We start from the raw sequence: 26,373 nt of genomic DNA, 5'->3' as shown, positions 1-26,373 counted from the left end.
AAACAAGCAGGGAGGAGCCAAATCTCCTGCTGTCTGCAGGCTGGCTCTTCAGATCCGGGAATGGGCCCGAAGCACTCTATTCTTTTGCAGGCCATACACCTACAGGGGTCAGAGAACGTGGAAGCAGACTATCCCATTACAACCATAGTGGGTGCTTCATTCGTCCATAGTTCTGCTGATCATTCAGAGATGGGGGTCTCCCTTGTCTAGGCTTATTTCTTCCAAGAGCAACATGAAATGTGAGGGGTTTGCATCTTGAGGGGGCATGGGGCATCTTTTGCAGAGAGATGTCTTCCACATTTCTTGGTGCAAAATGAGCCTTTATGCATTTTTTCCAGTTCCTCTCATTATAAGGACATTTGCCAAGTGGCGCCTGACACGCCAAGCTTCTATGATGCTCATAATGCCTCATTGGCTTTTGAGCACCTGTGTAATGTCGTTCCATGGACCATCACGAGACAAGTGACGAGACGGCACGGGGAGTTAAGAGAGGTCATGTGACCATTATGGATGAGGGAGGGGCGGAATCCATTAAAAAGCAGTAACATACCCACGCTAAGATGTGTTGTCATCTCCTTCTATGTCCTAAATCAGTGAGTGAGTGAGGCCTGCCTCTCAGGGATATTACATTGGCTACAATGGGAAGCCCGCTTGAGCCTGTGTGTTGCTTGCCGTGCACAGCCTGCCGAGGCACTCAGTCGAGTGCTATGATCACTATCGGAGTGTTTTCTCGGACCAGTGGCTCAGCGGGGAACCCACGCCCAGCCGCACTCCAGATTGTGCACGACCAGCGCTGCCAGACCAGAGCTCCCAAGTAAGACGTGCAGCTCCTCTGCTCCAGCACAGAGTAATACACAATGCACTTGCCACCCCACAACCAAGCTGCTGCATCCATGGCACTGGGCTGCCATAGAAGGCTCCCTGCCACGCTGTGTGTTACGCTGGTGTGGGCCAGAAGGCCCCAGGCCCTAAAGTACCCAAAAGGGTGTGATTACATATAGGAAACATCTCCACTGAAGAATACATTGATAAATAAACAGGATATCGGAATACAAGGAGGACAGCATGTATTTATGCAAGGTGTAATGAATACATATATTTCCTACCTATTGGTCCACATTTTGCACTGAAGGGACACCTCAGATGCAGGATTCTGGAAGCGGTAGTCTGTCACTTTGCAGCCACACAGTGGGGGCCTGAGGGAACACAGAAGCCCACCACTGGTTCACCATCAAAACCTGGCAGATAAGCAGCACCAACACCCAAGAAACATGCCATCAGTATGGGAGATCAAGACCACAGCATCAGTATGGGAGTCCAGGATCCAGCCCCGTCCCCAGCACCTATAGGGGAACAGGTGAGCGATGAGCGACTCCTTCCCTTTTGACACAACAAATCGTACAAACCTTGGCCCAAGATGGTCCAGATCGATCAAGAAATTTGACCTATACCTAGCTGCACTTGGCCCACAAAAAACCATTACAGGCTTGCTCACCCTTACAATGGGCACCAAAGTCAGAAACATTTTATTTGAATTACCTGAAGATGTCGGGTAAACATACACTGACTTGAAAAACATCCTAGGAGAACACTTCGCCATTCACAAAAAAGTGGACTACGAACGTCATGTGTTTCATACCACCAGGCAACTACCAGGAGAGATGATGGACACATTTTTGACACAGCTGAGAGCAAAAGTGAAGCACTGCGAATTCCACTAATACTCCAACGAAGAAACCATCTAGTCGCAGGTGATCGCAGGCTGTGAGTCCATGACCCTCGAGAAAAAATGTCTGCAAAGACCACACAACCTAGCTGAAATACTGCTCCTGGTCCAGATGACCACGGCTTTGGAGGTCCAAGTATCGGCCATGACTAACCTACACATTAACCCTTTAGTCACCATCAAGGAAGAGACAGTGCAAAATGTCATAACACATCCTGCCACGCCGAAGGATGACCAGAACCACTGCTTCCGGTGCAGATGTGAATTGCCACACAAAGGCACATGCCCAGCTATAGGGCAGGAATGCTCCATGTGCGGAGCGGAAGACCACTTCAAGGCCATGTGCCGCGCTCCAAGGACTCCCTGTTAAGGAAAGAGAGAACACAGGACACCACAATACAGGTCTCCATCCCGTCCTTTGAGGGATGACAGGCAAAATCAGAATAACAGAAAATACAATAACAGAGACAGGCGTGGCACAAGGGTCTGTCGCTCACCGTCACCAGATGCGAGGCACAAAGGAAGGAGGCGCATCCACCACCTGCTCACTGCCTCCCCCTCAACGAGTGAGTCAGAATCACTGTCAAGCTCAGAACGCAGGAGGAGAGAGTACCTCTAAGCCCTAGGCAATCGCAATGTGGCGGAACACAGCGCCACACTGCCATTCACAGTGAGAGGAAATATATTTAACTTCCTAATAGACTCAGGCGCAACCGTAAATGTGATGCCTGAAGATGAATTTCAAAGGCTAGCACATCCACCCCACTTCAAGAAGCCTCAAGTAGACGTATAAGCATGCGGTGCAAAGCAACCACTACCCTGTATTGGAGCATTCACAGCCACCTGCACACACTAAGAAAAACAAGACTGTTTCACCATCCATGTTATCGATGCCAAAGTGGCCTGCGGCTGTATCCTCAGCTTCCAGTCAGTAATCCAGATGGGGCTCATCCATATCCCTGCAACCTCATGGCCAGCAAATACATCTCGCAAATACATCAAAGCAGCCTTCCCAGCTCTATTTTTTTTTTTTTGTAAACTCTTTTTATTAAGTTTTACAACAAAACAGTCAAAGAAGTCAAAGAAAAACACCCCTTCTCCCCTCCCCGCTCTCCCTCCCTCTCCCACGCCCCCCCCCTCAGCGACTAGCTTAGATTCTCTCCTTCCCTCCAGGCTGTATCTTCGAGTTTATTGTAGTTCCAATAGTCTTAAACGCTGCGGGCACCACATCACCCTAAAGTCATCTTTAAGTACAGACAGAACCTCTCCCCAATCGGCTGCAAAGGTCTGCACCTTGTCATTCATGGCGTAGGTGGCCCATTCCAAAGCCACGATTTCCCACACTTTCCTCAGCCAGTCTTGACATCTAGGTGCCTCGGGTCCTTTCCAATTTTGCGCTATTAATTGCATAGCCGCCAAGGTCAGAATCGCTTTTGCTTTCTCCCTTCCTCTATCCTCCCCAGCACCTGCGGTGTCACGCATACCCAAGAGGATCTGCAGTGGAGTTCTGTCGTCACCCTGACCAAATTCCTGTTCCTGCGCCTCCCGTACCTCTCCCCAAAAGGGCTTGATCTTTGGGCAGGTCCACCAAATATGCTCCGCAGTGCCTGCCAGTCCGCACCCTCTCCAGCAGGACCCTGATAGAGCAGGATCAAATCTGTGAAGCCGTGCAGGAGTATAGTGCCATCCCATCAGTATCTTATACCAAGATTCTTGTAATTGGGACGCCCTGGCCAGCTTAGGTATTCTCCTCCAAAGCCTTTCCCATTCCCCCCTACCAATCTCACGTCCCAAGACCCGTTCCCATTGCCGCATGTAGGCCCATTGCGTTCCTGCCTTTGCGGCGACTAGGATTTTATATATATTAGAGATGAGCCCTTTCGATCCATCATTGGGGAGTAAGAATTTCTCAGATAGTGTTGGGGTCTGGGTGGCTGCGAGCCTGACCCCCGGCTATAGGACCCAATGGCGTATCTGCGCATACCTAAGCCTTTCCCCCTCCTGTACAGCAAAGCTCCTCTTGCAGTCATTAAAGGAAAGTATCTCCCCCTCCCTGAACATGTCACACAATTTCTCGCAGCCTCCCTCCCGCCATTTTGTAAATGCCCCCTTCTCCAACCCTGGGGTAAATTCTCCATTACCGAAAATGGGAGTAAAGGGGGACGGGAATGTGGTAATCCCCTCCGAGCCCACTAGTCTGTCCCATATGTCTGCCATTAGTTTGGTAATGGCGCTCTGATACAGATGGCTGGGTCTACACGCCTTCGGGAGCCACAGCACTTCGGCCAAACTGCGGTGCGCCACCGCCCTATCCATCCGCACCCATAACTTGTCTTGCTTGGCGTCTTCGTCATGTAACCACTCCCTGATGACCCGAAGTTGGGACGCTTCATAGTATCGCCGAAAATCCGGCAACCCCAGCCCCCACTCGCCCTTAGGAGCCATCAGGAGCTTGGACCCCACCCTGGGCCTCTTCCCTTCCCAGATAAAATGTCTAGTCAGCACCCCCAACTCCTTAAAAAAGCTTGCCGGGACCAGTTGGGGGAATCGCCTGAAAGAAGTATAGTAGGTGCGGGAGTATAACCATTTTAACAGCTGCCAACCTTCCCAACCATGACACCCTTAAAGCTTTCCACCTCTGGAAATCCCTCTTTTTTATCTTAAGGAGCGGGGGGGAAGTTAGCTGAATACCATCCATCCAGGGTAGCTGTGATCCGCACCCCAAGGTAACGGATCCCCCGCGGGCTCCACTGGAAGAGGGTGCTCCTCCTTAAACTATCCCGTTCTGCCGCTCCTAATGTTAAGTTCAAAACCTCCGATTTGCTGACATTGATTTTTAGTCCTGAGGCCTCTCCGTACGTCTTCAGCAAGGCCACACTCGCTCCAAGAGACTCGTTTGGCGACAAAAGCATAAGCAGCATATCGCCGGCAAAAGCTGCAACCTTGTGTTGTAACCCCCCAAAGGGAACGCCCCGGATCTCAGTGGAGTCTCTAATGGCCTGCAGAAGGGGTTCTAGATAGATCGCATATAACAGCGGAGAGAGCGGGCAGCCCTGTTTTGTCCCTCTCTGCAGCAATATCTGTCTCGAGGGAACTCCGTTTACCATTACTCTAATCGAGGGGTTCTGATAGTTAGCCTTAACCATCGACATAAACTCCCCCCAAAGCCCATCCTCTCTATCACCCGGAAAAGAAACGTCCACTCCACGCGGTCGAAAGCCTTTTCCACGTCCAAAGCTACTAGGACCGCGGGAGTGCTAGTTTTGTGTACCTTTTCTACTATATGGGCCACTCGCCTAATGTTGTCAGCTGTTTGCCTTCCCCTAATAAACCCAGCCTGCTCAGGGTGTATCAACTGTGGGAGGAAGGGGTTGAGTCTCTTCGCCAGGATCTTGGTATAGATCTTGGCGTCGATGTTAATCAGGGCTATAGGGCGGTAAGATGTCCTCTCCTCCGGGTTCTTATTAGGTTTAAGTATAAGGGTAACCTTTTCCATAGAAGGAGCAATTCTACTGTCATGATGCCCGCTCCCGGGGAGTCGGTTCAACCCCTGCGTCCCCGAAAGCGGACATCCAGTCCCCAAGGCAGGACCCAGCAACCCCATATAGGGGCCCTTTGGACAGTGTCCTGGCGCCTATGGCTCCAGGCTCATAAAAGACATCAGTCCTGGCGCCATAGGCGCCAGGCTCATTATGGAAGTGCTTGGGTGCACTTACCTGATGCAGACCATGCTGCAGGATCCCGGCCTCCTTGAGGCCTGAAAGGAACTACTTTACCTGTGGGACTAATTTACCATCCGGGCGTGGTCGGGGAAGGATACATACCTGATTGGAGGAAGGATACATACCTGGAACTTCATCCAAGGCTATTTAAACCCCACCCGAACAGCCACACGTGCTTCGCGTTGTTCTGCATCTAGCAGCTGGACGCTCACCGTTTCTGCTCCTGCATCCTGACTTCTGCCACGCCTGCCAGCATCCTGGATCACCTGCAAAGGAAGAGAAGAAGAGAACAGAAGAAGGAAAAGTCCTTACCTTCTAAATCCGCATCCCGGAGACATCTCGCCGACAATCCTGAAAAGGAAGACTTTTATTTAAAAGCTCATCGTGTCGATCGCTGCAGCGCCGCATTCCACTCACCTTTACAGGGCGCCTCCATGTTCAGCAGCGATCATCCGGATTCGCAGTCACGCCCCAGCGCCTAGGGAGAAAAAGACCAGAACAAAAGGTGAGAGAGAGAAGGGAATAAGGAAAGCTAAATCTCCATGTTAAGACTTAACTGTTGATTCATTCCCTCTTCATTTCGGGTCCGCGCCACATCCTGGCATTTCCGGACCCCGGCCCCTAAGGGGAAAAAGAGACATCAGTGTTAATGAGCGAATGAAAAGACATTACCAAAAAAAGCTCATTAAAGACTTACCTGATTTCTACAAGGATTTCACCTCTCATCTCGGGTCGGTGCCTGTTCCCCGGCATTCCGTACCCTGGCCCCTATGGGGAAAAAGACACTAGCATTAGTACATTAATGCATGGACACAAGGGGAACCTCTTATCAAAAAACTTACCTGGAAGCCAAGCAAGTTTGGTTCTCACCAATCCGAAAATCCAGTGAAGTAACTGGATACCAACGCGCCCCTGCATCAGAAGCAGGATGGAGAGCTCGTCCTTCCAGACCCTAAGGTGAGACGCAACGAGGAATCACAGAAGGGTTTCGAGGAGGGTGAGAGGGGAAAGTGGGAGGCTGATTGCATTACCCCGCAGACAGTTAATCCCCTATTTTCGCCTACAGAAGGATACTTCTGTGAGCCAGACAAGCCAGATTTGGGGGCCCGGTCCAGTCCGTCTTCCAAACCCTGTGCATCACCTTAGAAGAGGTCACAGCAGTGCGAACCAGGCCAGCACCTCCGTGCGAGTCAGGTGAGCGTTACAGAACGCGAAGCCTTCCTACAAATTCCCACCCAGGCGCTATGGAAAGTTCTGAGACTGATCAGTTGGCCCAATTACTGGGGGAATTACGGGCCGAAGTACATGCCGCTCGTCAAGAGACTAATGCCCTCAGGAGGGAATTAATAATATCAAAGGAAAGAACTGATGAGCTGGCCAGACAGCTTTTGCAAGGTCAAGCTGGGCAAACTCCTCTACCCGGTTCCGGAGGAAACCCCGCTCCTGTGGTTTCCAGTAACCCTGTGCAGATTAATCTACCTGGAAACATGCCGCTGGCCCCACCCGAAAGCTTTGCTGGGGACCCCAAACGATTCGCCGTATTCATGAATCAGTGTCGTTTGCACTTCCTATGCAGACCTGGGGCCTTCCCTAATGATCAGACCAAGGTAGCCTTTGTATTGTCATATCTCAGCGGCTGCGCTGCCAACTGGTCTGTTCCACTGGTTACTCAAGATGACCCGATTCTCCGTGATTTTCAAAGGTTTCAAGCAAGCATGGAAAGGTTATTTGCTCGACACTCTCAGGGGCAGGCTCTGGATGACGAACTCCTATCCCTGCGACAGGGCAATCAGGACCTCCTATCCTATATTGCAACCTTTAATAGACTAATTGTGGAAATGGGATGGCCAGAGGATAAAAAAGTCACGTTGTTTTATCGAGGCCTACGCGGAGAACTTAAAGATGTCTTGGCCCAAGTTGTAAATCCGCCCCAAGAATGCACAGAGTATATAGACTTAGTGGTCCAATTGGATCACATACTTCAAAACAGAAAAGCAGATCGGTCCAGGTTTGAGACCCCGGTGTTGGTCAAGACCCATGCTAATCCCAAGGGAGTTGATGTCTCTGAGCCTATTCAAATTGGAGGGGTTAAAGGACCCTTAACTCAAAAGGAACGTGAAAGGAGGCGGCAGTTAAAATTATGTCTTTATTGTGGGAATTCTGGACACTTTCTACGAGGTTGCTCGGCAAAACCGCCCCGAAAGGCGGTATGAGCCGCTGATAAAAACCATGAAGACTCTGTTTCGGGAAACGACTCCGCCCGACAAGTGTAGGGGTCCGCTTGCCGAGCTTGAAAACTAACTCTCAGACCTCGCATTTCATTGTGCCAATGGTTCTCGTAGATCCAGAACAGCCTAAGCGGTTGCATGCAATAAAGGCATACATCGATAGTGGGGCTATTGGAAACTATGTGGATCGTGAATTGGTCTCTAGGATTAACCTCCCTCTCCGTCCTAAAACCAGCAAAGATGTCATCACCACAGTCGATGGAACTGAAATTGCCTCTGGACCGGTAACACATTCCACTACTGAGGTGACTCTTATTGGTCCCGATGGCCATCGGGAGGGTGTTGTGTTTGATGTAATCAAGGCTCCACAGTTTCAGGTTATTCTTGGAATCCCTTGGTTAGAGACACATAATCCTCGAATTGATTGGCGAGCTAAGAGAATAACCTTCCCGGATTGTACACAAACCTGCTACCCAGAAAACCTGAAGATTAATCTAGCATCTGTAACCTCTGCCTCCATGCAACTACCTCCGGAATACCAAGACTTTCAGGACGTCTTCCAAAAGGAACATGCCAACACGTTACCTCCTCACAGATCGTACGATTGCCAAATCGATCTGGTGCCCGGTGCACAACCCCCTTGTAGCAGGATTTATGCCCTTACCGAACCTGAGAATCTGCATTTGAGACAATATTTGGATCAATACCTAGCTAATGGTTTTATTCGCCCGTCAAAGTCCCCGGCATCCTCGGCTTTGTTCTTCGTGCCCAAAAAAGAAGGCGACCTTAGAACTTGTATCGATTACCGCACATTGAACCAGATAACAGTTAAAAACCATTATCCTCTGCCTCTGATCCCTGAACTCCTTGACCAGGTGAAGGACGCTTGCATATACACCAAGTTAGATCCCCGGGGGGCTTATCATCTGGTACGAGTTAAAGAAGGCGACGAATGGAAAACTGCCTTCCGTACTAAATACGGATTATTCGAGTACCAGGTGATGCCTTTCGGATTGTGTAACGCGCCGGCTGCCTTCCAATACTTCATGAATGATGTCCTTCGGGAACTCATCGATGTTTGTGTTGTCGTATATATCGACGACATTCTGGTGTTCTCCTCTTCGGAATCTGATCACAGAAAACACGTCAGGGCAGTACTTGAAAAACTGCGCCAACACAAACTATTTGCTAAATTGGAGAAATGTGTTTTCCATACCACAGAAGTCGAGTTTCTAGGTTTCATCCTGACACCCAAAGGAGTCCGAATGGACTCAAGAAAAGTGGATGCCATCCTCAAATGGCCATCACCTAGCTCTGTAAAAGGGGTTCAAAGCATGCTCGGCTTTGCCAATTTCTATCGCAGGTTTATCCCGGAATTTTCACGCGTGGTACAACCCATTACTGCACTCTTGAGGAAAAATAAACGTTTTGAATGGTCTGAAGAATCCGAGCAGGCCTTTCAGGATTTAAAAGCTAAGTTTACCTCTGCACCTATATTGAAACACCCGCGTCCAGGTCTCCCTTATGTCGTCGAGACTGACGCATCCAGCCTAGCCATGGGGGCTGTCCTGTCCCAAAGAGATCCAGAAACCAACCAACTGCATCCCGTAGCATTTTGGTCCAGAAAATTCTCGGCACCCGAGGTTAATTATGCAATCACGGACAAAGAACTGTTAGCCATTAAGTCCGCTTTTAAAGCCTGGCGGCATTATCTGCTTGGCGCTTGACATACCACAGTGATCACTGATCACCGGAATTTACAGTATTTGAAAACCGCCAAGGCTCAGTCATCACGGCAGCTCCGATGGGCTTTGTTTTTCGCTGAATTTGATTTCGTGATTACCTATCGACCTGGCTGCAAGAATGGCAAAGCAGACGCCTTATCCCGAATCGGAATGGGAGAATCTGATCCAAACTCAGAACCAGTACCAATAATTCCCAAATAGAGGATTCTAGGCATGACTTCGTTACAGACGCTTGAAGACATTCAAGCCAGAGTGAAACAACTCCTGGACCCTACAACCTTACAGGATTGGATACAAAAGGGATGAGACTTTACCATAGATAATGGTTTACCTTATTTCCAAGGACGCTTATTCCTGCCACATAAGGAATTACACAAACTAGTTATTTCCGGTTATCATGATGCATTAATAGCGGGACACCCCGGTATTGCCAAGACAGAGGAAAAGGTGAAACGACAATTTTGGTGGCCCTCTTGGCGAAAAGATGTAAAATCTTTTGTGATGTCCTGTGGTGTTTGGACCCAAAATAAAAGTCAAAAGAAAAGTTCTGCCGGTCTCCTTCAACCTCTAGACATACCAGCAGCACCCTGGCACACCCTATCAATGGATTTAATTACGGACCTGCCTCCTTGTTCGGGGTACAATACTATTCTGGTAATTGTGGATTTGTTTTCCAAAATGGCCCACTTTATTCCTTTGAAAGGTTTACCTTCAGCTTCTGTCCTAGCCAAAGAATTCCTCGAAAATATTGTTCGGCTACATGGATTCCCATCTATACTAATCTCTGACCGGTGAAGCCAATTCATTTCCCACTTCTGGCGCAAATGTTGTCAAATGGCGCAGATCGACGTAAGATTATCGACCAGTCACCACCCTCAGACCGATGGTCAGACCGAGAGGACAAATCAGACCCTTGAGCAATACTTACGGTGTATGTTACAGCAATCTGAAAGCAACTGGAAAGACATTCTTTGGATAGCCGAATACGCATATGATAATTCGGTACACTCTGGAACTGGCCACAGTTTTTTTTATACTTTGTTTGGGCATCACCCTCGAACCTCAAACCTTGACTCACCTCAGAACCTCGGAATGTCTGCAGTAGAACATCTGCATTCTACAATTACCCAAGCCTTCAAAGAGGCAACTACGCATTTACAACAAGCCAAGAGAAAATACAAGGAGAATGCTGATCTACATCGGAGTGAAGCACCTCCGTATCAGATTGGTGATCAAGTGTCGTTAGCTACCAGACATTTACCACTCAAAGGGCCTCGAACTTTTAACCCAAAATATCTGGGACCTTATTCTATTACGGCAATAATTAACCCAGTGGCTGTTAAACTTGATTTACCAGCTAGTATGCGAATTCACCCTGTTTTTCATGTGTCACTTCTGAAACCAGTGGTACCCGGAACCCGACTACTCAAACCTCCAGAACCTATTCTAATAGATGGGGAGCCCGAATTCGAAGTGAAGAACATTTTAGACTCAAAAATGTTTAGGTCAAAACTGTTCTACCTAATTGATTGGAAGGGGTACGGACCTCAGGAGAGGTCGTGGGAACCCAGCGACCATGTGCATGCACCTCGATTAGTCAGGAAATTCCACCGACTCTTCCCAGACAAACCAAAACCCCCAGAGGGAACAACCTTGGGAGGGGCCTTGGGGGGGAGTGCTGTCATGATGCCCGCTCCCGGGGAGCCGGTTCAAGCCCTGCGTCCCCGAAAGCGGACATCCAGTCCCCAAGGAAGGACCCAGCAACCCTATATAGGGGCCCTTTGGACAGTGTCCATAGGCGCCAGGCTCATTATGGAAGTGCTTGGGTGCACTTACCTGATGCAGACCATGCTGCAGGATCCCGGCCTCCTTGAGGCCTGAAAGGAACTACTTTACCTGTGGGACTAATTTACCATCCGGGCGTGGTCGGTGAAGGATACATACCTGATTGGAGGAAGGATACATACCTGGAACTTCATCCAAGGCTATTTAAACCCCACCCGAACAGCCACACGTGCTTCGCGTTGTTCTGCATCTAGCAGCTGGACGCTCACCGTGTCTGCTCCTGCATCCTGACTTCTGCCACGCCTGCCAGCATCCTGGATCACCTGCAAAGGAAGAGAAGAAGAGAACAGAAGAAGGAAAAGTCCTTACCTGCTAAATCCGCATCCCGGAGACATCTCGCCGACAATCCTGAAAAGGAAGACTTTTATTTAAAAGCTCATCGCGTCGATCGCTGCAGCGCCGCATTCCACTCACCTTTACAGGGCGCCTCCATGTTCAGCAGCGATCATCCGGATTCGCAGTCACGCCCCAGCGCCTAGGGAGAAAAAGACCAGAACAAAAGGTGAGAGAGAGAAGGGAATAAGGAAAGCTAAATCTCCATTTTAAGACTTACCTGTTGATTCATTCCCTCTTCATTTCGGGTCCGCGCCGCATCCTGGCATTTCCGGACCCCGGCCCCTAAGGGGAAAAAGAGACATCAGCGTTAATGAGCGAATGAAAAGACATTACCAAAAAAAGCTCATTAAAGACTTACCTTATTTCTACAAGGATTTCACCTCTCATCTCGGGTCGGTGCCTGTTCCCCGGCATTCCGTACCCCGGCCCCTATGGGGAAAAAGACACTAGCATTAGTACATTAATGCATGGACACAGGGGAACCTCTTATCAAAAAACTTACCTGGAAGCCAAGCAAGTTTGGTTCTCACCAATCCGAAAATCCAGTGAAGTAACTGGATACCAACGCGCCCCTGCATCAGAAGCAGGATGGAGAGCTCGTCCTTCCAGACCCTAAGGTGAGACGCTACAAGGAATCACAGAAGGGTTTCGAGGAGGGTGAGAGGGGAAAGTGGGAGGCTGATTGCATTACCCAGCAGACAGTTAATCCCCTATTTTCGCCTACAGAAGGATACTTCTGCGAGCCAGACAAGCCAAATTTGGGTGCCTGGTCCAGTCCGTCTTCCGAACCCTGCGCATCACCTTAGAAGAGGTCACAGCAGCGCGAACCAGGCCAGCGCCTCCGTGGGAGTCAGGTGAGCGTTACATCTACCTGATTGGCGGAAGGAGTTATATAGCAACGTCAACTGTGATGCCAATTGCGTGACAAACATCTTGTAAAACGCTGCGGTATAACCGTCCGGACCCGGGGCTTTGTGTATCGGAAGGTCTCTTATCGCCTCTCTTACCTCCTCCTCCGAGATTTTAAGAAATTCTCTTGTTTCCCTACTGATTTCGCCCAGGTGCACTTGCTGCAGGAATTGCTCCTCCTTGACATCGCAGGGGTTCTGCGAAGTATATAGAGAATCATAATACCCTGCTAATATTTCCTGCAGGCTATCTTGCCTCGTGACACGGACCCCCTCGTTTGCCTTCAAAGCCGTGATCGCGTTTCTCGTCCTTTTGCCCCTCAGCAGACGCGCCAGAAGTGCGTCTGATTTGTTGGCCTTAGCATAATACTTTTGTCTTACTGCTAATAAGGCACCCTCGGCCCTTTTCGTGCGTAGGAGCTCCAGTTGCCCCACCGCTTTCCTATAGGCTCGCATAGCTTTCCGGGAGGGGGTTCCTCTCGCTGCCTGTCTAGCCGTTTCCACTTCAGCCTCGAGTTGGGCTTCTAGTGCCTGCAGTTTCTTCGCCCGGTGGGCTGATGCCGCAATGAGTTCCCCCCTAAAGGTGGCCTTAAATGCATCCCATCTTATCCCCTCACTCGTGTCCTCCTTCCCGTCAATCTCGAAAAAGGCCTTAATTTTCTCTTCAATACGCCCCCAGATTTCCGGGTCTCTCAATAACGCCCCTGGTAGTTTCCAGCCGCAAATCCCCTTAGCCCTCCGACCTGGATCCATTACCATGGAAACTATCTTATGGTCAGCTATCCCAATTGGACCAGTACAGACCTCCCCGACCTTCCCCAGAAGGCCTACCGATAACAATATATAATCAATCCTATACTGCGATCCATGGACTCCTGACAGAAAGGTATAGCCATCCTCTTGCCCCCTCAATTCCCTCCAAACATCTCTTAACCCAATCCTGCTGATCCTCTCCTTCAGTTCCCCAGACATCACTGCCCCTCCCCCTCCCCCTTGTCTGCCGGCTCTGTCTTTCTCCCTGTCCCATGCTGTGTTCAAATCCCCCATTAAGACTATTTGGCCGCAACTCTGCTCTTCCAGTATATTTAAAACCCGTTGGAGGAACTGCTCTTGGCCTGAGTTGGGGCCATAAGCCACGGCTATTGTGTAGGGAGACTCTTGGTATTTCCCTCTAACCACTACATACCTCCCGTCCTTATCCCTGATCGTGCCGCAAACAGTAAAGCCCACCGTGTTACGAATAGCCAGGGCTGCGCCCTTTGTTTTGCTTTGGCCTGAGGCATGGAGAATCTGATCATAACCTTGCAACCTTAGCCTGCCCTGATCTTTCAGCAGCACGTGTGTTTCCCGAAGCCCCATGAAATCCGGCTTTTACTTCAGCGTAAAGTGCTCCAACTTCTTCCTTTTAAGAGGGGTGTTTACCCTCTTATGTTATGCGTTAGCCACTTGAGAAGATTCCTAGCATATAAGGGCTATTGCTATCCTGGAGTGTTCCTTTGCTCGCCCCCCCAATCCACTGCTAGTCGCCATCCCCCCCTTCCCCCACTTTAACCCCCCCCTTCCCTCCCCCAAAGGCTAAGGCCTTCCCGCCCTCTCCTCGCTCCCAACTCGGGCATCACCGCCCTTACGGTTCCAACATGGTTGCTCCGCCTGCAACCCTTCTGCCAAATCACCCTTCTAGAGGCCCACCACCCCTGACAAAACTGTCCGTTTTAGGGCTCAGTCCCAGATTCGCCTCGTGCTTCGCTGGATTTCTTGGCTTCTCTCCGTCTTTTATCTCCAACCTTCGTCCATTCCCATGGGCGAGGTCTCGGCCGACCATTCCAGGGTTTCTGGCGCGCTCCCGCCGGCGCTTCCTCGCGATCCAGTCGCAGAAGATCCGACCCTTCCTGGAGAGAGGTGATCCGCCTCCGAGTCCCCTCCCACTCAAAAAGCAGGCGAAAAGGAAAAGTCAATTTGTAGCGGATATCTTTCTCTTTGAGGGCTGTCAGTAGTTGTGCCATTTGCTTCCTTTTCAGGAGTGTACTATTCGCCAGATCTTGATAGAGAGCAATCTGGTGGCCCTCATACATGATTGGTTCCTTTTGTCTTGCTGCTCTGAGGGCCGCCTCCTTCTGAGCGTACCTCGTAAACGCTGCCAGGACGTCTCTCGGCCGTGTTGTCTGGCCTTTAGATAGTCGACCAGTTCTGTGCACTCGGTCCAGCTCAACCCTCTCTGGGCTGTCCCCTTCCATGATATCCGCAAAAATGCCCTGCAGCACCGCCTTCAAGTTCTTGTCCATCACCGATTCCGGCAGCAGTTTTACTCTTATATTGATTCTGCGAGAGCGATTTTCTAGGTCCTCCATTTGGATTTCGAGGTTTCTGGTGGCAATGTCTAGCCTCTCTATAGCTTCACTATTGGCTGTCGTGTCTGTGTCCACCTCTTGGAGCCCTTTCTCTAGGGCATCCGTTCTTTCGCCCAGTTGTCGCAGCTCGTGTTTCTTTTCCCCAAGGGCTTCATTCAGGTTGTTGTGCATCAGCTGGAATTGTTCCTGGAAGGTCTTTGCTAAGTTTGCTTGCAAGGCTTGTAGTTCCCCCAGGAACTCCTGTCTAGGCATGGGGGCCATGGCCTCTGATTCCCCTTGCGTGGGGTCTTCTCCTGTTCGCCCCCGGGGGGTCCCCGCACCTTCTCTGAAAGGCTGGGGTGGCCACATCGCCTGCAAAGTGCCCGGGGCGTCCCCCGCAGTCTGCAATCCTCTCCCCCCTTTCCCTTTGGGTTTCGTAGACATGCCGCTCACTCTCCAGCAGGCGCGTCCCACGGCTGTCATCCTGATCCAGTCCTCAACAGCTCCCGGCCGATCCAACCGAATGTTAGGGCGGGTGGGACTGGCTTTCCCCCTCTGCTCTCAGCCAGCACCCCGACCGGCCTCCCTCTCGTCTCTTCTCCCTCTGACCGGTGCGCAGGGCGCACAACTGCCTCCGCTATACTAGGGTTCCAACCTGCCCCACCCCCTTCACCGGGCTCTCAACTCTCCAGGGGGGTGGATCGCGTCTCCGTCCACCCCCTATTTGTCCGTGGGGTGATGGCGCGATAACAGTTCACTTAGGGTCCCTGAATAATAGTGCCAGTGACTGTGGGCGTAAGTCCATGTCCACGAGGTCTCACACTTTTCCACCTCTTTGCTGCTCTTTTGTCCGGGGGCCCCGCAGCACCAGTCCGCTCTCCCATACACGGGAAGCCCGTCAGGCCCGGATTCCTTGCTTCACCTGCTCCAGAACTGCTGCTCCTTCGGGGACCGCCAACGGGTTGGGAACCCTGTCCCGTGCGGCTGTCTTCCGTTCAGCTGCTCTCTTCCAATGACGCTCCCGGCCGCACACCTCTCGCCTTCCAGGCAGGGCCGCATCCACCAGCAGGAACGGGACGCCCCTGGGGCCGACCGCCCAGGCCCCGCTCCTTTATCCTCAGGTCAGTGGCCGACAGCTCCCCAAGAGCGTCTCCCCGGGCGCAGCCGGACCCGTCAGCAGGAGCGGGCCGCCCACAGAGCTGAACGTCCCGGCTTCTCTCTCTTGGCTCCGGGATAGCAGCCAACCACTCCCCAAGGGCGTCTCCGTCTCGCGCTGCTCCGGCGCAGATGTTCACGGGGATCCCCCGACTGCATGGCCCTTCGCCTCTCTGGGGGATGCGCTTCCTTTTCGTCTCTCAAGGCGGGCTGGCCTTCCCAGCTCTGCTGAGCTGCGCTCCTCGGCGGCCTCTCCGGCACCCGCCCGAATGCTCAGCGCAGCCTTGCCTCCTCGCTGCCTCTTCAACACAGGTGGCTCGACCCACTATTCTCCGTCACCCCCGCCACTCTGGGGGGCTCTCAGTTCGGTCCGTAAATGGGGTGGTGGGCACCTTACATTTAACGGGTCCGGAGAGCGCCGTCAGCATGTCTACACAGTGCCGGCGGCCATCTTGGAATCCTTCCCAGCTCTATTTAAGTGTATTGGAAACATGAAAGGGAAGAAGATTGAGCTTCATATTGACATCCCTGTAAAACCGTTCACACAACACTACAGAGGCATATCCTTCAATATCCAGGGCCAAGTAGAGAATGAACTACAGTCACTTCTTGATGCCAGCATCATCAAACCCGCCATTGGCCCCACCCCATGGATCTTGCCGGTAGTGCCAGTTCCAAAGAAAGGCCAAAGGGACAGAAAAGACTCTGCATTGACATGCTTGTCCCCAACTAGGCCATATGACGAGAACGCAATCAATGTACACGTATTACCGACATGATGCACCTATTGAACGGAGCCAGAGTCTTTTCCAGAATCAATCTCAACAAAGGATACCACCAGGTCGAGATCAGCAAGGAGTCTCACTACATCACCACATTCACTACCCGCCTCGGTCTATTTTGTTACAAACAACTACATTTCGGCATATCGTCAACAGCCAAAATCTTTTAAGAAAAAGGAAAGTCTTTTGTCACATACCACACTGCATCAACTACAGTGATGATATCCTCATATTTGGAAGATCAGAAGAGTCCCATGAAGCCACACTACTGAAAGCATGCAATGCACTCAACAAAGCGAACCTCCCACTCAACAAAGAGAAATGTGCGTTCAACAAAACAATGCTCAAAATTTTCGAACACATCTTTTCAGACAAGGGCATTCACCCAGATCCAGAGAAGATTAAAGCCCTAACCGAAGCCCCACGCCCATCGAACATTGCACAAGTCTTGTCATTTCTAGGGCTGGCAAGTTACTGTACACGCTACCTCCCAGACCGCCCCCTCTCCTGACCATTACCAAGAAAGACAGCAAGTTCACATGGACGCAGTCTCATCAGGAGTCGTTTGACCAGATCAGAAAAGTAATGGCAGCGTCACAATGTACGTCATACATTGACTCCAAACTGCACACTGAGGCAGCATTGAACGCCAGTCCAGTATGCCTTGAAGCCATCATGGCCAACCACCCGGGCAGTGACCATGCTCCCAGGCGGATCGTACCATATACCAGCAAGAGTCTGACAGACACAGAACATCGTTATTCGCAAGCGGAAAAGGAGAGTTTCGCTGTCGTGTGGGCGTGCATCACCTCCACCTGTTTCTATACGGAAAACCATTCACCGTTATTACAGATCATCAAGCGCTTGTCACCATATTGGCAAGCTGACAGCCCAAATGCCACCCTGCATCACCCAGTGGGGCACATCTTTACAAGAATACTGATTCAACATCGTCCACAAGCCAGGGAAGGAAGCCAACCCAGCAGACTATCTATCCAGGCACCCTGTAATGCAAACCTGGCCATCAGTTGATCGGGCAGATGGCTACGTCAACTATGTAGTACTCCACGTGATACCACCAATGATCTCTGACTGAACTGCAGTGAATGATGGCCAAAGACTCTACACTGGAGCTAGCAGCATCTTGTATTTGTGATGGAAGGTGGAAATCATTAGAAAACGCAGGAAAGTCCAACCCAGCGGTCGACCACAAACTCTGGAAAACACTCATGAAAGTGAAAGACGAGCTGTCCATCACACCGCCAAACTTGATACTAAAAGGGAACAGAATAGTGACTCCAACACCAGTACAACAATGGCACACCGTGGGATTGTATCAACCAAGAGACAGCTAAGCAAGAAGGTTTGGTTCCCTGGCACGGATGACTTGATTGAGAACACGCTGAATTCCTGCCATGTATGTCTCAGCCTCCAGCCACAGACGGTCCCCGAACCATTTCAGACGACGCCCCTGCTGAACCACGTCTGAAAAGAAATAGCCACCGACTTCTACAGGCCTCACCGGACCATCGAATACATCCTGGTAGCACTCGACGAGCACTCTCGTTTTCCCGAAGTGGAAATCCTGCAATCGAGCGCAGCCATGGCTGTAATCCCAGCACTGGACAGAATGTTTTCAGCATACAGCATCCCTAAAGTGGTGAAGTCAGATAACAGACCCCCCCTTCACCAGCTCCCACTTTACAGACTTTACTCAGTACATGGGTTTACACCAGAGGAAGGTCACCCCTCTGTGGCCCCAGGCCAGCAGCACAGTTAAACACTTCTTTGCAAATGTTAAAAGGGCAGTGATGGTAGCCAACATCATGAACAAACCACTGGGACAGACATTCTACCAGCTTTTGCAGGACTATCACAACACCTCACATAGATCCACAGGAGTATGCCATGCTAAATTGATGTTTGGCCGGCCTGTCCGCTCAAGGCTTCCTCGCGACTCCAGCTGTCGAACCACGAGCCGTGAAGATCACAAAATAAGGGTGAGAGACGACACAGCAAATGGAAAAATGAAAGCATACGCCGATGCCCGCCAGAACGCTTGAACATCTGACCTCTAACTGGGGACAGCGTCATTCTGAAACAGACAGTCACTCACAAAGACATGCCACCTTTTGACCTGCGACCGCTAATAATTACGGACCAAAATGGATCCATGATCACAGTGGTTCGAGATGACAAGCGAGTGACTCGGAATGCTTCTTTCTTCAGAAGAGTGAGAGGGAGCCCCCATGAAGAACCAGAAGTAAATAGTGACAAGGAAGGAGAAGAGAGAGAGGAGTCCGGACACATTGGAGATGAAGAAGAGTCTGAAGCAGAAGGGGAAATCGAACACAACAACGAACGCCCGGGTGCTGATGGGCGATCCTGCCGGACCACAAATAGACCAGACGATGGATCGAAGAAATGAGGTTGGACATTGCTATTTTGTATTTTGGGGGGGATGTGATGTGGCACAGTGCACCTGACGAGACAGCATTGGGAGGTGAGAGAGGTCATGTGACCATTATGTATGAGGGAGGGGTGGAATCCACTGAACAGCAGTTACGTGCCAAATGATAAGCTGTGTAGTCTTCCTGCATCAGCGAGTGAGTGAGGCCTGCATCGCAGGGATATTACGATCTGGTTCTCAGATCTGATAAAGTTGGTTTCAGAAGGAATTATCATTTTTCCTGTGTTTCCATAGATGCTATCTCTGCAGGCAGGGACAGTTCATCATCAATCACCTCAGTCGCTCTGCTTAATAAGCTGCTTCCTGAGATGTTCACACAGGGGCATTTGGGGCTTTCACAAGAGAATCTAAAAATCAACTGGCTGCCAGGAAACCTTCCACACGAGTTTAGTATAAGACTCAGTGGACCAGATTCTGTCACTGGACCCCATACAAGAACATTAATATTGTGAGGTGCTTGTGTGTGTTATCCTTCGTGGCACTTGTAGTGAGCAGAGTCTTGCCATACATACATCACAGCCAAAGGCAGCTAGAAGAGTACCGAGGGAGCGGTCTTCTCTACTTCCAACCACATTATTGGCCGAATTTTGGATGAGATGTTACAGATGTATTCATCAGTCAAAACACTGCACTTGGTGTGGGATTTTAAATTGGTCCTGTCAGTGATCTCACTGACCTTTTGAGCCCATGGTGTCGGCAGACTTTAATTACATGGAAGAAGGGTATCCTAGTGGCGGTGACTTCAGCCAGATGCATCAGTGAGAAGCAAGTACTGGCTATTTTGGAAGCATACACTATGTTCCAGATAGATAAAGTTAGTTTACCAAAAGTGGTCTCATCATATCACATTAAACTGGAGGTCACATTACCAGTGTTTTTTCCAAAGAAAGTCACAGGCAGCGCTTGATTTACATTTCCTGGATGTTAGGAGAGCCCTCAAATTCTATTTGGACAAAAGTAGCTAATTCAGAAAATTAGCCCACCTGTTTGTCACCTACGGCGGAACCCAACCGGGGTCATCTGCGTCAAAGGCAACTATTGCGTAATGGATGCTGTTCATGCTAATACTACAACAGTGGCTTTTCACACGAACATTCTGTCAGATGTTCTTGCCAAGGCGGTTACCTGGTCTTCCCCTTCTGCTTTTTGCAAAAACTACTGCATTTATACAAATAGCAGAGCGGACACTAGAGTTCGTCAGTCAGTACTCCAAAATCTTTTTGCTTGTGGTCGTGCTCCACACGGAGGAGAGAATGCTTAGTAGTGTCCCAGAAAGTATGGAGGAAAGGGGACAGGATGTAGGAGTAAGGAAACGTTACTCACTGTGGTGACTACTGTGCACCTATTTCATATTCCCCTTTCTCTAAATGCCTAACCCTCCAGCCACTTTAAAAAGTTGCCATATTACATTGACCTGCATAACACTTGAGAAAGGGGACTGGTGAGAGTTGCCAGTGAGCAAAGTTGGCATTCGAAAAAGCATGTCCTGTGCTTGCATGGATTCTGCCCCCAAATTTAAAATTTTGAGGAAATTGTTTTGTTTGCTGTGAAAATGTGCTGGTCCTGTCCCCATGGGACAGGCACCCACAAAGTACAGAGGAAAGGGGTCTTTAGACGAGGGGTACAGTAGTCACTATGGTAAGTAACATTTTCTTACATGTTCATGAAAGTAGAAAGTCAGATATAAAATGAAATTTTACAAGGTTATTTGAATTAGCTATTAATGTGTGTCTTTGCAAAACGATTTCAGATGCAAGGTGCTGCTAATACAACAAAACTTCTTATTGTGCCAAGTACTGCCAATGCAAATCTAAAGACCAGTTCAAGCGACACTATAAGCAATTGTACTAGTGCTTTGTGCCTTCAACATGCAGCAGCTCGTCGAAGAGGTGAGGAATACCTTTTGCATACTTTTATTAATGATGCTCTTTTTGTATTGATTTTGTTTTTTTAATCCTTTCCTACAAAAGACTGATCCAAATAAGATCAACGTAATAAATACATTGCGTAGTGGGGAAAAGGTTACAGCGAAAACATGTCTTTAATAAGTAAGGGGAAAGCGGAAGAGGCCTACAGAGTGGACCCCTGTTAAGTGAAAAAGATTTTAAAGAAATGACATGTCCAAAAAAGGCCATTTTTGATCAGCCTTATTGTGAAAGATATTTTTACAAATGCTTTTGTCAAATGGAATCTGTCTAGTTGGGTGTTTGTGGTTTGATGTGTGTATAGCTTATTTTGCCCTCAGGCCTAGTAACTGGATTGTTCAATAGACACTTAATAACTTTGTTAATTCATGATAAGACCTCTCTGATAATAATACTTGAAGAGATGATCTCTCAATATGGTAGCATGGACAGTTGTAAGGGGCAACCCCTGTTGTTGGTTGCCAGTTACTTTAACAATCAATTTGAACCATTGAGAAATTTGTTATCTTATCACAGGAAGAAGATAGCTAATATACTCTGTTGCCCACCTACATACTGCACCTTGGTATATCATAAACTGGAAGCTCAGTTCTGTACTTTGGGACTCAGAGATTGCAGCAGTCACCTTTTAGGGGATCGGCCAGCAAAACCAACATGCAGACAGGCGGAATACACAAGCCACGTAGATTATATCTGGGGCATGGTTGGAGGTTGAAAACCTTAGAAAAAAAAACTTTTTTTGGTTCTGCAACAAATAGAAATCAACCATGACCCAGTCTGACTATCTGTAAGGAAGGGTGGGAATTGTGATTACTCGTTTTTCAACAGAAAATATCGCTACCTAGACATCCTGGTCACCAAAAGCAGGTGAATCGAATCCTCAAATGGGCTGATATTGATTACTATGCAAATGTCTCATGTTTGTTTGGCACTGCTCGGAGGAGCCTGAGAAATTCGGAAAGAAAAACCGCAGCGTTTTCAAACACAACCGCGTTGTGTTTCTGCCTGCTGTGGCTATCACTTTGGGTCTCCGGTGCTCCCCTAGGGGAGTACCGGAGACCCAAATTGAAAGCCAAGGCAGGCAGAAACACAACACGGTTGTGTTTACATGCCGCAGTGTTTCTGCCTACAGCTGATTTCCCATTTGGGGCTCTCGGGCTCCCCATGGGGGGCCCGAGAGCCCCACATGGGAAATGCTAAATGCTGCAGTGTTTCTGCCTAAATATGATTTCCCATTTGGGGCTCTGGGGGAGCACCGGAGACCCAAAGTGATAGCCACAGCAGGCAGAAACACAACGCGGTTGTGTTTGAAAACGCTGCGGTTTTTCTTTCCGAGTTTCTCAGGCTCCTCCGAGCCGGAGGAGCCTGAGAAACTTGGAAAGAAAAACCGCAGCGTTTTCAAACACAACGTTGTATTTATGTTTGCGGTCGCTTCAAAAGCGGCCGCTGTTACGGAGAATTCTCTGTTTAGGCTGAATTTCCTAACCTAGTGAGTCCCCCAGCAGCTTTGCTGGATTTTTGGGGTTTATTTTTTTCTCCTGCCAAAAGTGAGACTCTTTTACCCTCACTCTTGGACATGATTTGAGTGTGTTTCTTTGAATCTAAAAGTGTTTAATGGGCTATGGGGTCTTTTACTCCATAGGGTTTCATGTGTTTTTGTGATATGTGTTACCCAGCACCCTCCGTGCAGTGACACAGGGGTGTCTTAGTGACCCCCCAGTATAGACTCCATACCCTGGGACTGACTACTGTCTCCCAGGCCATGTAAAGTCACCATTGACTTTACTAGTCTTAAATTCTGAACAGAACCAGTACAAACCATCATATTGTGGACGTACTGGCTGGGTCTGTTAGTCGAGGGGGCACGTCTCCGTCCCCCCTGATCGAGTTTTGGCTGGTGGCCGTGGATACTACTTTTTATATTCAACCGCGAATATTTTCCTATGGGATTTCCCATTGTTTTAGGCTACTATCTTTATTTAATTATTTACGGTATCCTCGAACATACCGCCGGTTTATTTAATTAATATTAATTCTCCGGTTGGTATTTTTTGCCAAAACTTGATTCTAAAATGGCGTTTGTGTTCTCTTCTGTGACTCCAACCCAAGTCGAGCCCTTTGTTCCACTTTTTGGCGGGCTTCTCCACAGAAGCCCTCCAAAGTGGTGCCACTATGTCTGGGGTACTTAGAAGGGGTGGAGGGGAATTTAGGCACCCTGGACTGAGTTGCCTAGGCAACTCAAGTCGCACTCCATCCTGATTGGCCCAAGTGAGCTAGGCTGAGTGAATGGGGGTTTGCTGCATAAAAGCAGGGCTTTGGGGACTGGAACTTCAGAAGTCGCCACAGGACCTAAGAATCCGACGAGGGAGAAGCTGAGCCGACCTGCCATGACACCACCACCGGTGGAGCCCTGCTGGACTGCCTCACCACTTTTCCCAACGACAGAGGAGATCTCCTGCCGGAGAGTCTTCTTCCTTTGACTGGTGGGGATAACCAGTTTCACCGTCTTTTCGCTTTCCCGACGTACCTCGTGGCCGCCTTGCCCGTGCCAAGCACCCCAGCAACCGGGATACCACGTTTTACCACGACCGCGAAACCAAGGTACCATCTTTAACCGGAAAATTCCGCGGCTGGTTTCTTCCCTGGTAGTGCAACGACCTTCATCTTTCCTCCAAGTCGAGATCTTCTCTTCCCCTGGACGACGACGCAACTTGCACCCACTACCAGGAACAACAGCCACCGCTGGAGGATCCTTCCCACTTAAGGTACCGTGTCCCGCCTGGCTTCCCTTGCTACCGACTGTACGGGGTAGATTTAGCCCCCGGCTTTCGAACCTGGGTTAGCTTGGGACACCTTGGCTAAACTTTTCTAAGCCTCTCTAAACTCTTCTTGAGCCCTCTGCAAGACTTTCTAAGCCTAGTGTAACTGTGTGATCTTGGGCGCATTTGTGCTCTGCTCTCTCTAAGAGTGGGCCCAGCCTTTGGACTTTGGCTCACCAGTGACTTTTTGCTCTCTGCCTTGCTAACAGTGTTCCTGAATCATAGAGTGGTGTACCTCTTCATATTCTGTCTTTTTCCCTCCCTTTCTCACAAACTTATTAGAGTGCAATCTAGTTAAGAGATCACCTCTGTATGAAAATAAGTGGTGTTTTACTGTGATTTATCTAATAGGGAAAAAGGGGTGTAAATATCATAATAGTAACTGTGTTTAGGATAAGTTTACAATAAGAGTGCTGGAGTGTTTCAACTGTGTGTTTTTAAATAAATAATTATATACTTTGATACCAAAGCTCTGGTCAGTGTTTGCTTGTATTATTGTATCTGAGTGCCTATTGAGTATACTTTGCATACTGCCTAACTCTTCTTGAGGGAAGTGCCACAGCTACCAGGTAAATCTGGGTGGTACAGACTGCTCCCAAGTGGGTTTACTGCCAACCCCTGTAGTCTTAAATCTTTTGCAGTGTTCCCTAAGGGAACTGCACAGGTTTCTGCCTAACAACCGCAAACATAAATACAACGTTTTTAAAGCTGCGGTTTTATTTCTAAGTTTTCCAGGCTCCTCCAGCCTGGAAAACTTAGAAAAAAAAACGCAGCTAGTGCTTTTTTTTAAAAAAAAATAAATAGCACTTACCAAGATTCAGCTGCAGCTTTCCTGCTCTGGTCTCCGGTCCGCGTCCTCCGAGTCCCGGCACCAATGAAGGAAAAGCCACCCAGCGGTAGCTTTTGTTTACTACAGCTGGCTGGCTTTTCCTTCATTAGTGCCGCAAAAGCAAAAGCCAGCACAGGCGGGCATCCATTTCACAAAATGGATGCGCCCATGTGCTTGCTTTTGCGAATTTTGAGCTTGAATAGCTCAAAATTTTACATAGGAAGTTTAAAAAAAAAAAAGTGCTAGTATTTTTTTAATGTTGCCTATCTATTTTTAAAATAAAATTTTTTACTGGACTATCCCTTTAATTTGATCGAAGAGTGAGTAAAGATTCACTAACAAAGATTAGGTCTAGTGTGTTACCCAATTTATAAGTAGGATCCTGAATTAATTGATGCAGTTCAAGGTCCAAAAGGCTATCAAAAAAGAAATTGAGAGCCAGTGACCTCGGTAAATTGAATTTTAAATTAAGATCTCCAAGTATTACCAGATGGGCGTAGCGCATTTTTAGGTCCGCTATAAGATCAAGTAGGAGTTCACCTGTATTCCCAAAGGGGCCAGGGGGGCGATATATAAGGAGAAAATAGCAAAGTCAGTTAGGTGAAATGGTGCATTTAAAAAGGAGCACTTCCATGTTTAAGCTGTGTGGGCAGCTCAACTGTGTAACATTGAGTTCTGGCAGATAGATTACCGCAATCTCACCTCCACGTTGAGGTGGTGGACGGTCAACATGTATCAGGCAGTAGTCAGATGGAATGGTCTGGATCAGAGCAGGGGAAGAGCTGGGTACAAGCCAGGTTTCTTTTTTTTTTTTTTGTTTTTTTTAATTTAAAAGATTTTTTAACAAAGGTTTCGAGTTGGTTTGCACTTAAAACTTCCAGAGCGTCTGGGGCGTTTGTAGTCAGAGAAAAAAAAAAACAGAAGGTGTCCTGCGTATTTGGTGGTCATGTTGATTGAACGTTTCTTGAGGCCTGCTGCGGAAGGAGCACGTTGAAAATGTGTGTCATAATGTTTATTGTTGCAAACTGCCATGACTGTTTGTCGCCATCTATCAGTTTGTTCCAGCACGATTCTTCGTCTTGTAGGGTGAAGTTTGTGAAGATTTCTTTCAGGTAGATGTGGCGGATGTCTGTCGTTGTCGGGCAAGACAGAAGAAGGTGACGTATAGATTCCTTTGCCGTGGTGGATTTGCAGAGGCGGCAGCTATTAGTAGAGGATAAGTGTCTGATCGCTAAGATTTCATTTGTTTCCAAAAGGTTAAGTCGAATTTTTAAGTAGTAATTTCGCGCGGACCTGTTTGGAAATAGTTTCAGGTACGGTTGAACAGAGTCAAGTTTCTTACAAAAGACTGGAAGATGGTTGGTAAAGTTTGTATCGGGTAGCGGTATCAGTGGTGGTAATCCAGTCCAGTTCCTTGATTTTTTTGGTGACTCTGACTGGGTTGCAGATGAGGTCCTCCGTGCTGCAGGCAACTGAGTCTAAGATGGATAGGATTTTGGTTTCCCAATGAGTCAGCATTTGGCAAGTTCCAAGGCGAAGTTCTTCACTTATCAGCT

At 49.0% G+C, this 26,373-nt stretch overlaps 1 protein-coding gene across 1 annotated transcript in view; it reads left to right on the top strand.

Annotated features, from left to right (window-relative positions):
• Positions 1–26,078, top strand: part of LOC138505087 (sodium/hydrogen exchanger 11-like) — a 789,434-nt gene extending 763,356 nt beyond the window's left edge. The window contains exons 7-8 of the mRNA XM_069625403.1: positions 20,995–21,133; positions 26,074–26,078. Of these exons, the coding sequence (XP_069481504.1) occupies positions 20,995–21,133; positions 26,074–26,078 (144 nt within the window). The remainder of the gene's footprint in view (positions 1–20,994; positions 21,134–26,073) is intronic.
• Positions 26,079–26,373: the final 295 nt, after the last annotated feature.

Source organism: Ambystoma mexicanum, chromosome 11, assembly GCF_040938575.1.
Source record: "Ambystoma mexicanum isolate Mex_15411 chromosome 11, UKY_AmexF1_1, whole genome shotgun sequence".
In the NCBI taxonomy this organism is placed as follows: domain Eukaryota; kingdom Metazoa; phylum Chordata; class Amphibia; order Caudata; family Ambystomatidae; genus Ambystoma; species Ambystoma mexicanum.
The sequence above is the reverse complement of the archived record's forward strand: the minus strand, read 5'-3'. Positions and strand labels throughout refer to the sequence as shown.